This window comes from Sphaerodactylus townsendi, linkage group LG06, assembly GCF_021028975.2.
Source record: "Sphaerodactylus townsendi isolate TG3544 linkage group LG06, MPM_Stown_v2.3, whole genome shotgun sequence".
Lineage (NCBI taxonomy): Eukaryota > Metazoa > Chordata > Lepidosauria > Squamata > Sphaerodactylidae > Sphaerodactylus > Sphaerodactylus townsendi.
The window spans coordinates 77052667-77065992 of record NC_059430.1 but is presented as its reverse complement, the minus strand read 5'-3'; the positions used below and the strand labels follow the sequence as shown (position 1 = coordinate 77065992).

Below are 13326 nucleotides of genomic sequence, written 5' to 3'. Positions count from 1 at the left end.
GAAAATTATATTTGCACGTGGCATGCTTGTAATTCTTTTTTAACAGGTGTTTGCTTCAAAGCTAGCTTGGAGTTGATAAATCTGTTTGCAGATGTCAATTTGGTCAGCAGTAAAGAAGTAAATAGAAACTAACGACACTCATCAAGCTCATGGCATGAATGATTTATTTGGCATGATCATTTTAACAGTTTCATAAAGTCAATATGAGAGAAAAAACAGGTTTCTTATCAAGGTAAACTACATTTGTCCTGACAGGACAACTTGATTGACGACAAACTGGTTGCCAGAATTAGGATATTATAAATGGGGAAAAAATGAAAGATTCATTAATTTTTTTAATATATATAACCACAGGTAGAAGAAATGCAGTGGGGTAGCAGAGAGCGAATGCATCCAACATCAGTCTGCAGCTTGCCATGCAAGCCTGGAGAAAGAAAGAAAACTGTAAAAGGAGTACCTTGCTGTTGGCATTGTGAACGCTGTGAAGGCTACCATTATCAAGTGGATGAATTCACCTGTGAAGTGTGCCCATTTAATAAAAGGCCCAACCTCAACCGCACAGATTGCCAGCTTATCCCCATCATCAAGCTGGAGTGGCATTCTCCGTGGGCTGTTGTGCCTGTCTTCATAGCAATATTCGGGATCATTGCAACGTCCTTTGTCATCGTGACGTTTGTTCGCCATAATGATACACCAATTGTCAGGGCTTCGGGACGTGAACTCAGCTATGTCCTCTTGACTGGGATTTTTCTCTGTTATTCCATCACTTTTTTAATGATTGCAAGTCCGGACACAGCTGTGTGCTCCTTACGACGGATCTTTCTAGGGCTTGGCATGTGCTTCAGTTATGCAGCCTTGCTCACCAAAACAAACCGAATCCACCGAATATTTGAGCAAGGCAAAAAATCCGTCACTGCTCCAAAATTCATCAGTCCAGCTTCCCAACTGGTGATTACTTTCAGCCTCATATCCATACAGCTTTTAGGAGTCTTCATCTGGTTTGCTGTGGATCCTCCGCACATCATAGTGGACTATGGAGAGCAGAGAACTATTGATCCTGAAAATGCCCGGGGAGTTCTGAAATGTGATATTTCTGATCTCTCTCTCATTTGTTCTCTTGGATACAGTATTCTCTTAATGGTAACATGCACTGTTTACGCTATTAAAACAAGAGGTGTTCCAGAGACCTTCAATGAAGCAAAACCAATTGGATTTACTATGTATACAACCTGTATCATTTGGTTAGCTTTCATTCCAATCTTTTTTGGAACTGCACAGTCAGCAGAGAAGGTAAGTGACAATAACCAATCCTTATTTTCAGTTGCGATATCTATATGAACTCACAGAGGATACATTCTAAATACCAAATTGTAAATGAGGAGCACAAACTATGACACAGTCTAGTTCAGAAAACTCATGGAAACCAGCATATATTTATAAAAGCATTTGGTTTTAAAATATGTTTAAATTTATTACAGAGTGCAACTCTTTAGTAATTTAGTGATCTGGAATATGTTGCTTCTATTAATGTCATCAAATTAACATCTTTATTTCCTGTGGTTTATGGAACATTAATGACTTTCCAAATTCACAAAGAGTTGATCAAAACTATGAAGGTGTTATTTTTGCAAAGTTGAAGAGAAAATGGCTTTTTAAAAAGAATTGAGAATGTTTAGCACATTTAGTATTTAGGTAATTCTACAGTTCAGTAGTTATTAGCATCTTTGGCTCAGTGTATTAAGAAACCAATCATTTTGGGAGATGGTATAAACTGTTGTGTAGGCAGTATTATTAATTTTCTCTCTGTGTGTATATAGTGTTTTATATATATACATACACACGCACATGCGCGCGCACACACAAACATATATAGCAGAGTTCCTTTGGTCAGTTGTTTATTAGTTAATCACATCCTGATTTTTGTGGCTTCAGGATGACAGTTTTTCCTGTCTTCAGAGGAGTAGATAGCTTTATTGTTCTGTGAACCAAGGATGGAAGAGCCAGCTACATAACATCAACAGGGGCATAACATCAACATTCCAAGATGTCATAGAACTACTGTACACTGTCTTGGTTAGGCCACGCCTGGAGTACTATGTGCAGTTCTGCAGCCTCATTTTTAAAAGGATGTGGACAGAATGGAGTGGGTACATAGGGGAGTAATGAGGATAATCATGGGCCTGGTGACCAAGCCCTTCAAGGAAAGGCTATGGGACTTGACAATGTTAAGTCTGTAAAAGGGGATTCTGAAGGGGGACACGATTACTTTCTTAAAGTATTTGAAAGGCTGTAATTTAGAGGAGGTCAGGGAGCTGTTTCTTTTGGTAGCAGAGAATAAGACTTGCAATAATGGGTATAGATTACAGGCGTAAGATGGACATTAGGGAAAAAAATTACAATAAAAGTAGTTCAGTGGAAACCACTGCCTAGGAAGGTAGCTAGCTTTCCCTCTCTGACAGTCTTCAAGCAGCAGCTGAATCAGTGTTCATCAGGGATGCTCTAAGCTGATCCTGCACTGAGGAGGGGGTTAGGTTGGATGGCCTGTATGACCCCTTCCAACTCTATGGTTCTATGTGGTATTAATCAAACTGGGTTCAAGAATATTGTTACTCACAAACTCAAGGTTACATGTATAAGCATTCCTACACATGCAAATCCCAGATCTGTGTTCAGGATCTGAGTCTACATATTCACAGATCCAGGTTCACACAGTATTCTTGAAGAAAAGGAAGGAAGCACGTGCCCTTAACTAGGCTGACTTTATTGTCTATAAAATGGATGAAGTACAGGCAAGAGAGATAGCCAAATAGCAAATAAAAGTAAAAACACTTTGATAAATGTATATCAAACAATTTCCAGTATAAACAGAAATTATTGTTGTTGTGGGTTTTCCAGGCTGTGTGGCCATGGTCTGGTAGATCTTGTTCCTAACGTTTCACCTTCATCTGTGGCTGGCATCTTCAGAGGTATATCACAGAGGGAAGTCTATTGCATACTGTGTCCAGTGAGAAGGAAATGTTTTTAGTGGGGTATATATTGTCCATGTCCCAGGGTGGGGAATCAATCATTAAGTGTTTGGGTGGAACTTGCTATACAAAGGTGTGGTTGATAGTATTGTATTGCGGGTGGGGTTTTTCAGTCCAGGAAGTGATTCACATTTGCATTCCCTGCAGCAGCAACAGTCTTAGTGAATGCAAGCCCTGTGTCTGGGTGGAGTCCATTGTCCATGAACCTAGCTTGCCCTTGGCCATTGATTCTGACGTTTTTAATTACTGATAGCCAAGCTTTGTTAATTCTCAGAGTCCCTTCTTGTTGAAGTTTTCTTGATGTTTATGGATTTCAGTGGCCTCCCTGTGTAGTCTGACATAGTAACCTTCCAAGTTGTCCAGAATTTCAGTGTTTTCACTAAAACTACCCCACTAAAAACATTCCCTGAATCTGGTAGTGAAAGCCTTCAACAATACAGAAATTATTGTACTCCACAGCTATATCACCTCACAGCTATTCTAAGGGGGAACCCACCTGATGAAAAAAGCAAGTGGGAATATGTCAATGTCAGTGTCTCAGTGTGAGGCCTTGTTCTCTTTCTTCTCTTCATTTCCTTCCACCTCTTTTACCAACTGCATAGTTAAGGAGTAAAATCTGTTTTGCCTTGGGCTGCCTTTACTGCCTCATATTCCCAAAATGGTATCTTCCAGCTGAGGGGGGAGGGGGGCAGGAAATTGTCTGAAAATTGGTCTGCAAATTACTCAGAGATGGACCTGGCTGGGGCCTGAGAAACAGGGGCAAATAAGCCACTTGAAAGATAGAGAGAGAGAGCAGGCATGCGGGGAGGGAAGAGCAAGGCAGTAAGTTAAAACATACTTTGTCTTGCAGAGCAATTTTAGTCTCAAAATTGTCAGACTCTGGTCTGGTGGAAAATCATGACCTAAAATGCTAGTTTAAATTTGGGATAGTTATCTCATGTTTCTCTGGTGGGGGGTGGGGGGAGAGGAGGAAGCTTGTAACAGCAGTTGTAGCTCAAATATTACCACACTAGTGACTATACTGAAAGCTTACGCTGACTTTGACAGGAGAGGTCTATCTGTCTGATTGACTCACGGATGTGACTGGATTGTCCTGTCTGATAGGTTTAGCTAACCCCTGTTCTTACCTATAGTAGCAAGTCCTCTCCACCTCCAACAGTGGGAGGAACACCTTTATACTGATGGTAGCAGTCCTGATACATGCCACATTCCTTTGAAGGCTGTTGCAAGTTACGTCCAGCAGCAAGTAAAGGCCCTGTTGCTTCAGGGCTCTGCCCACAAGTACAGCAAAAGTCAGGGAGGAGGGCAGGAAAGACAAGCTAAAAAACTTGTAGTCTTAGGATGCTGCCCAACCCATTTGTCAGATCCCTATGCTCACTGAGGTGATAGTGTAGATTTCCTCCATACATCCTTGGCATCATATGACCCTAGGGTTTGAGGATAACATTGTCAAATGTGCAGAGGCGAAGCTACCAGGGATAGGGGTGCGCATTGCACCGGGTGCACGCCGGGGGGGATCACCCCCCACACTTTCAGGCTGAACTAAGATAAGTATGGGAAGGGTGTGCCGTGGATGGTGGTGATGGAAAACACAGAGTGTGCACTGGACGCAGTATGGCCCAGCTACGCCTCTGCAAATGTGGCACTATTTCTGAAGCATTTTTGCATCTTTCCCCCCTTTTTTTGTATTGAGCAGTTTGAGCTGAGAGATGTTGTACCTCTACACCTGGAATACAAATTTAGTTGTCATAGCTGACAACCACTGTGATTGATCTGTCTTGTATAACATTACTTTTTTTAAAAAAAATTTAAGATTGTGTCAGTAGTAGCTATTTTGGTAGTGAATTCCAGAATTTAATTATGCATTGTGTGTATCTCCTTTTGTTTATTCTAAACCTAAGTCAGTCAGTTTCATTAGATGACCCCAAGTTCCCACATTCTGAGTCAAAGAGAATAATTTATCTTTTGTGTCTGCTTGATTCCGATTGGCATGTCTTTTGTTCAGCAAGCTCATCAAATACATGCTGTAGGCTTTTTCTGATTCTTTCATTTTATCAGAGTACAACCAACAATGGTCATCTTATTTTATAATACTGCTTATGTAGAGCTTTATAAGGTTTAGTTTTGGAAATGTAAACTCAGCACTGCTGCTTGTTTCTAAGGTGATGAGTTGCGGGTAGAGGTGTGGCCCTTCTTGTTCGGTAACCGGATTCACGGAATAATACGACAGACAATATATGCAGTGTGGGTAAAAAACTGGCCATAGCCAAAGAATTTATTAACAGAGAGCACAAGAAAGAAAATTGTCGCAGCATGGGGAGTGCCTTTTATAGGCCCTGCCTTCGACCCACTCTGATGACGTGCTCCCGCACATCGCGAGAGCATGCCAACAATCGGCCCGGGCCCTCTGCGCATGCACAGAACAGGCCTGAAGCCTTTGTTGGGCCCCTCTTCCTCCCGCAACGGCAGCCGCGTTTTAGGCGCAGCCGCACTGTATTTCTAGAAGTATACCTGCACAGACAGACAATGGTATAGTATCCTAAAGAATGCCCTGGGCCAGGCTTACTTCATATTGTCCGATCTTGGAAGCTAAATAGGGTTGACCCTGATTAGTACTTGGATGAGAGACCAACTAGGAAGTTCAGAATTGCTATGCAGTGGCAAGCAATGGCAAACCACTTCTGTTCATCTCTTGCCTTGAAAACCCTGTGGTGATAAACCATCTGTGACTTGACACAGTTCCACCTCCATTTACCCTTCACAGAAAATAGCTTTCTGTGACTGAGAGGAATTCATGGAAGTGGATCTTCCCCACCTTCTCCTTGAACCCCCTGTGAAGTGGATGCTGACAATAAAGGCAGTCTTACACAAAGTCTCTTTGTCCTGTGCCCTTTCACATTCCTCATGACATTTGGTTTAAAACATTCTGCAATCTTCAGCATTATTTTTAAAGGGGTACAGAAGGTAAGGCATGAAGTACTCACTTTGGTGAACTCTTTCCATTTGGATTTGAACAAATGAATATAAATATTATAAATAATGTAAAGATTTGGAGCAAGGTCCAGCCATGAAAATGAAGAAAAATAATTTCAGCTCTTTCACCAGCAATAAACAGAAATCTCGAAAACTCTGAACATCAGAGCTGGTTCACATGGTTCATTATAAAGCTGTCATATGTTTTAACTAATTCAAGTTCTCATATGAACAATGTAACTTTAAAGAGAATATTTCATGAAATACTTCAGATCATTTTTGAGAAATTATCTTTTGTTGTCAAAGCATGTTTGGCTGTTGAAAGTGGATCCATTATAGATGTGTGCAGAAATACTAAGCGTTTAATACTTTTACTGCACATGTTCTTTCCAGCTAATATAGAAGAATGTAGAATAGTTTAAATTTCTACAAGTTCACAAGCACGAATATGAGATTACCAAATGGTTCCATTCACAAGCTGGCTTCAAGTTTATTAGGAAAGCTCTTCTGTTGGTTCAATGTAGGTGTCATCAGACCATTCTTTTTTCCCTGTTGTCACACTTCCCTCTTATCATCTTCTGTAAACAAAAATGTAAAATTATGCCATGTCATCACTCACCAATTCAGCTTATGGTGGTTTCTTTGCAACAGAAAGTATATTTATCTACTTCATGAGAATCGTAACATGGGCAACCCCAAATCCAAGTGGGAGGCTGAAAGGACTCAATGGAGTGGTTTGGCCTTGCGCTGGCATGTTTGTTGTCCCTGGAGGGGGCAGATGCACCTGTAACCACACTTCCACTGCCCCTCTGCTGCAAAACCCAGAAGTTCAGGGTATAGCTGGGCCAGCATGGCGGGAGGGAGCAGGCCAGGTCATTTCTGGGGGCAGAGGCAACATTAATCAGCCCTCTTTTGCGGTTTAGAGCCAGTGATGCAGCACACTGGCCCTTGGATGTATGCCACACTTTCTGTGGCATAGGAACATTTAGCCCTATGGGGCTTTTTGGTGGTGGGGAGATCCAGGGCTTTTCCCTGCTCCTGTGTCACTGAGAAGCTGTGCTAGCACTGTGGCCCACTGCCTCCAGGTTTGGATGGGGCTCTTGGAATAGTTCACAGAGCAGGCTATTATTTATCCTGCCTTAAGGTTCCTAATTTTCTATTTTTTCTGTTAAAAGAATTAAATGTATTATATTCAAATACTCTCAGGTCAGGTTTTAACAACTTGCCAATGCTGTTCTAGGAGGAGAAATCACATATATAGAAAAGTCATATACATTTGTTCTGGGACAAACTATTAATAAAATATTGCAAAAGTACTAATCTTGACTCAGCCTTCTTGATGAGGGAAAGAGCTAAACTTGTATTTAAAGCCATGGGTCTTAAATCAGTTAAAATTTGGCTTGATCATGTCCTGTATTTAAACACATGAAGCCTTATACTGAGTCAGACCATTGGTCTATCAAGATCAGTATTGTCTTCTAAAGTGATACTCACTCTGTGACTTATGGAGAGTCTGATTCATAATTAACATCAGCTAAAAGAGCCACAGTTACTTCCATTCCTGACCTGAAGTTTGATCTCAGGGAGGATTACAGATAACCCTTTCTCCAGCAGCAGCTATTTCAAGGAAGGGACCCCTTTGTCACCCACAAGCCTCGCCAGACCAGGGCTTTGCCCACTTAAGCAAAACTTATTGAGGTGTGTGCGTATTATTATTGAATTGGGATACAAGGTATTGAATACTGAGAATTGTACAGGTGGCATGTCAAAGAGTCATATGTGGCTTCCAAGACACTGAGGTCCTTTCTGCACAGCAAATGTATAGTGGGTTGCAGTCAAGATAAAGTAACCCGCTTTCCTATTTTTGCGTTCACGTGCATCCATGCAGGCAGTGATTGGAGCCCATGGAAACAATGCGGACTACTGTCACGCCTTTGCAAGGAGACACGTCTATTTTTTAAATTTACCTCCCACTGATGCGTAGCACACACAACTGAACCTTTACAACTGTCCTGACATCTCACGATACCACGATACGACCAAGTGCACTTGTGTGGCTACGCAGATGTAAGCTGGGGAATTTTTTAAAAAAGAGTGCAGCCAAACAAAGCACCTCCTGCCCGGCCGTTCACTCATAAATGGCTGCAACCCAATTTTTAAAAAAGACTCGCGGATAGTGCAATTCTTGAAAAACCCAGTTTGGGGGAAATAACACAGGGCAGAGTCGCTTTAGAGGTGGGATCCATGCAAAGTTCCCCCCAAACGTGTTTTTTACCCTCCTTAACCCGTGTTTATTGGCCTGTGTGGAATGGGCCTATGTGTACAACTGATCAACAGAGGGCTTTCACATCATTTACTATCTGACCCTGTTAAGTGGAGTTGCCAGGGGTTGAGCCTGTAGACTTCTGCATGCAAAGCAGATGCTCCGTCTCTGAGAACATCATTTTTGACCCCTGCTGAAAAGCCTCATAACTGAGATGAGTCTCCAAATGATAGTTCTCTTTTAAAATTAATAAACTACAGCAAAATATTGATTGAACCTAAAATGAATAAAGCAACTTAGCATTCATAAACTATGCCACAAAAGACACAGCTTTAACACAAATTCAGCAGAGGATTTTAGTGTTCCAGTGAAACACTTTCTGATTCAGGCATAAAGCTCTCAAGGAGAGAAATACTCATTAATAACTTTTCTCCTACAGCTAGAGATTGGTGTAGACTCCACTTTTGTACTATCAGAAAGGAGCTAGGCAAGCTTAGCTTTATCAGGTTGCCATGAAAAAAAAGATGTGTGATATTGTGTTTCTTGCAGTATTTATGGAAAGTGAAAGACCATGAATATCTTATGAAAAGGGAACCTAAAATTAGCTGTTATCTTATGGATGGTAGAGCAGTCCTGGCAATTAACAACTGAGACACATGGGAGAAGTACTCTTAATCTAACATCCCACAGATGATTTTGAAGGCAATCTTCTAAAGAATGTATTTCAGCTGGAACAATCTTACATGCATTTTTCCCAGTTCAGCTCAGTGAGATTTTGCTAGTAGATGAATGGAATGGCCCTTTAGCTTGTTGGGATACTCCCCTGGGTCACTGGTAGCCAGGAGCAAGCTGAACTAAGTAGTCCCTGGGTCCAATCACTTGACCTAGGGTTAAGAGGTACTTTCTTGATTATTCTTTATCCAATTTCTCCCTGAAATCCAACAACTCATTTCTTTCCCCTTTTTTGAGAACATGGAGTTTGTTTTTGAATCATTTCCATTTTGTAGGGAGGTTCTACAGAATTTCATTCTGCAGATCCTCAAAGGTAAGCAATGTCTTTTCAACCTCTATCCTCATGCTAGAACACCACCTTGAGCTGTGTAGCATAAAGTAACTGTAAGGGCTGAAGATGCAAAAGGTCTCATAGATAATGTAACAGAAAACTGTAAACAGAAATCAAAGAGCAATTCTTCTTTTGAAAGAGTAAGAGGAATCAAAGTAGGCTCTGATAACACTGGCAATATGTATAGACTCATCAGGCTATTTGGATCATCTTGTTCTGACGTTTAAAGGTCCCATTGTATCCCTCATCCCAGAATTTACAACCCACCAAAATAACCATTTCACAAGTTCCATGGCAACCCATGAGACTGAGGATTTGAGTGCAAGCAAGGACATAGGTAAGGGGGGGTTCTCGGGTTCAACCCCCCTTCATGACCGAAGCTCCGCCCCTCCATTCGTGGGTTTTTAAAACATTTTTAGTGTTTTTTCGGTTTTTGGCCTGCAGGGGGCGCATTTTTGGGGCTAGCAGCACCAAACTTTCAGGGATTGTTTGGGGGACTCTCCTGATGATACTACCCGGTTTGGTGAGGCTTGGTTCAGGGGGTCCAAAGTTATGGACTCCCATAGGGGGTGCCCAATCCTTCATTGTTTCCAATGGGAGCTAATATAAGATGGGGGCTACACCTTTGAGGGTCCATAACTTTGAACACCCTGAACCAAACTTCACCAAACCTGGGAGATATCATCAGGAGAGTATCTTAGTGATTCCACCCAGGTTTCGTGAAGTTTGGTCCAGGGGGTCCAAAGCTATGGACTCCCAAAAAGAATTTGCCCCCATCCTCAAATTTATTCCAATGGGAGACTAATAGAAGATAGAGACTCCCATCACAGAGGATTCCATAGCACAGGCACCCTGGACCAAACTTCACCAAGCCACCAGAGATTTGTTATCCGGAGAATCCTCGCCCATTCCATTGTTACTTGGTTTTTGTGCAGAGTTTTGGTCCGGGGGGTCCAAAGCTATGGACTCCCAAGGGGGGGGTGCCCCCATCCCTGAGGTGGGCAATGGGAGCTAAGCAGGAGATGGGGGCTGCACCTTTGAGGGGTCCCTGCTTCCGGAGAAAAGCCCTGAGCCATCTCACCAAAACCTGGGTGGTATCCATCAGGAGGGATCTCTTATTGACCCCAATCCACCATGAAAGTTTCCCAGGTGCTTCCCTGGCTCCAAACTCAGAATTGCACAGGCAGCTGGCCGGTCCCCCAAGTTTCCCCAGATTATCCTTTTAAATCCACCCGTCCGCATGCGGCATGGATTTAAAGGGAGGAATCAAGATCCTCAAGTTTAGAAGAAGAAGAAGGGAGTTTGGGGTTATATCCCACATACTCGCCACTGGAACGGAGACTCCCGTAGCAGAGCTTGTCTCCTTGCCCTTCCTCCCTCACAGCAAACACACTTTCATGAGAGTGAGGCAGAGTTCCAAGAAGTTGTGACTATGGCCCGAGATCACTGGCTGGCATGTGAGGGAATGCGCCCATAGACTTCAAATCTTAGTTCGCCGAATCGACCCTCCTGCAACTCAAAGTAGTAGAGCAGGGAATCAAACCCGGTTTCTCCAGATTAGAATGCACCTGCTCATAACTTACACTATGCCACCATTGAAAGTGATGCTTCATTTCAGGAGTAGGGGATGTCCACCCCAAAGGCTCAGCATCACTCAATCAATATTCTTCAAGTTGGGACCCCAGATTCTCCCTTTAAGGTGGATTTAAAGAAGAGGAGAATTTGGGCTCTCTAGTTTAAAGCCACCATTGAAAGTGATACTGTTTGGGGGTGGATTCCTACATCCATGGCAGAAGCTGCACTGGAAGGGGGCGCATGAAACTCAAGGTTACCCTCTATGCCTCTGCCCAGGAGGGAGGGCAGGAAAAAAGGAACTGCTTTAAACAGGCAGAGCTAGAGACTGGCAGATGGCTGGTGCAGGACAGGCAGAAGGGCAAGGCAGAGAGAGTCTGCTGTCCCCGGCCTAGAAGAGCTGCTTTTATAAGCGCTAGGATAGGAGTGGGGCTTGTGGAGGCATGGCCATGCCCTAGGGGCGGGTGGCCATGTGGGGCTTGGGGAGGCGGGGCTTGGGGAGGTGTGACCATGCCCTAGGGCCACACCCCCACCCCAAACCCCTCCCCCATAAAAATGTATACCTACGTCCCTGAGCCCAAGTTTCTCAGATCCTAGTCTGGAAGTCTCACAACTATCCCACATTGGCTGCCTGAAGCATCTTTTAAGTGCACCATTTCAAGTTGTATTACTTTGATTTTAAAGAGTATTATATCTGTGGTAATAAATGTGTATTTTATGTTGTACAGTTTGGGTAACATTGTTGGCATGCAGATGAACACTTGATGAGGAAGTCTACCCATAGCAGCAGCTAGCATGAGGTAATGCTGTGAGCTATAGACCTGTTCATCATATAAGAGTGTGGCAATCTACTCCATTGTGCACTCCCTTGAGCCTGAAATATTCTTTCTATATTATTGTAGTAAGAATAGATCAGAAGTATAGGCTGAAGACAAGCAACAGGCAGTACACTTCTAAACTCACTTCTGATCAACCAATATCTTTTTAAAAATGATACAATGCTCTGAGCCCTTGGGGATGGGACAAGTTAAAAATCTCCAGAATGCCACAAATGCCATACCTTCTTATATTTCTTGAGCAGTCATGTGTATTTACCTTTAACCCAATGGGCTATTTTTATGCTGTCTATTGGGAATTTTGGGAAAAAAGAAAACAAGTAGTAAATTAAAATGCTAATTCAATATTTTGCAATTCAGATTTTCTTCAGTCGCTCTGCCTTTTGCTATGAATAAAAATGTATCTACAGTATTGTGGCTTTTTCACAAGAGTTGAACATATGTCCAGTTTAATTGTGGATTTAAATGAGGAAAATTATAACAAGTAATTTGTCTATGTACATCCACGCAGCCTTGATATTTTCTGCTGCGGATAGTTTGAGCTGTAAATGTTTTGCTTGAAAAAAAACTCAAACATTTACCAGTTAAGGGGAGGGGAGAGGACAATAAATTGAAAGTACATAATCATATTTTATATTGTGCTAATTCCAATTTTTATATTTTTAATTCTAAATCATTCTAATCCAAATCCCCCACCCCCAGAATTCAGGAATTCTGAATTTCTGGTCTTAAAAAAAAATAAAATCAAATGCATTGGGAATTCTTAATGAAGATTTTCTTCCTGAATTTTGTACAGAGAGTTATGTATACCTGGCTTATTACAGTTTGCAGTTTGTTTTTTACTCTTTCCTTTCTTCCTCATGTTCAATGTCCTTCAAAAGGTATTGAAATGTCCCAGTTAGATATACACACAGGTGGAATTGATTGATACATTTATCACTTGCCTACATTTGTAAACTGATACATTTATTACTTGCCTACATTTGTAAGTTACAAATGCAGCTGCTGAGTCAGCCTTTTTGACTGTCAGGGTTACTATTATCTACGATGACTGGCCTTCGCACTTCAAAGTCTCAGACAGTAGCAGCTGATTCTCTTATTAGGAAATGACAGGTTTGAAAGACAGATCTTCTGAATGCCTACTGGTGATTGACTTCAGAATATCATTTTCTTGCAGAATATAGTGCCACCAGATACACATGGCAATGTTGTTTATGAGAGGTATGGCCCTTTCCACATAAGCCTCAGAAAACATTTTGCAAACATTTTCAAAACCTTCCATTTGTCTGCACTCCCTCCCTCAAAAATGCTTCCTGGCCACTATTTTGTGGTCATTCTGAGTTTTTTCCTTTAAAAAACTTTGTCCTAGGTCTCATCCGCACATGCAGAATAATACACTTTCAATTCACTTTCACAATTGTTTGCAAGTGGGTTAGGCTATTCTGCACAGCTTCAAAGTGCATTGAAAGTGGATTGAAAGTGCATTATTCTGCATGTGCAGAAGGGGCCTTAGATTCGTAGCTATGAAGCTTCAAAGCCTTGTGCTGCAGTTCTCTAGGGGTTGTGTCTACATAGTTATGTAGACATGACCCC

At 42.0% G+C, this 13326-nt stretch overlaps 1 protein-coding gene across 5 annotated transcripts in view; it reads left to right on the top strand.

Annotated features, from left to right (window-relative positions):
- GRM8 (glutamate metabotropic receptor 8) overlaps positions 1-13326 on the top strand; it is a 687726-nt gene that overhangs the window by 602318 nt on the left and 72082 nt on the right. For all 5 annotated transcript variants that reach the window (XM_048499900.1, XM_048499895.1, XM_048499896.1 and 2 more), the window contains exon 9: positions 355-1290. In XM_048499900.1, the coding sequence (XP_048355857.1) occupies positions 355-1290 (936 nt within the window). The remainder of the gene's footprint in view (positions 1-354; positions 1291-13326) is intronic.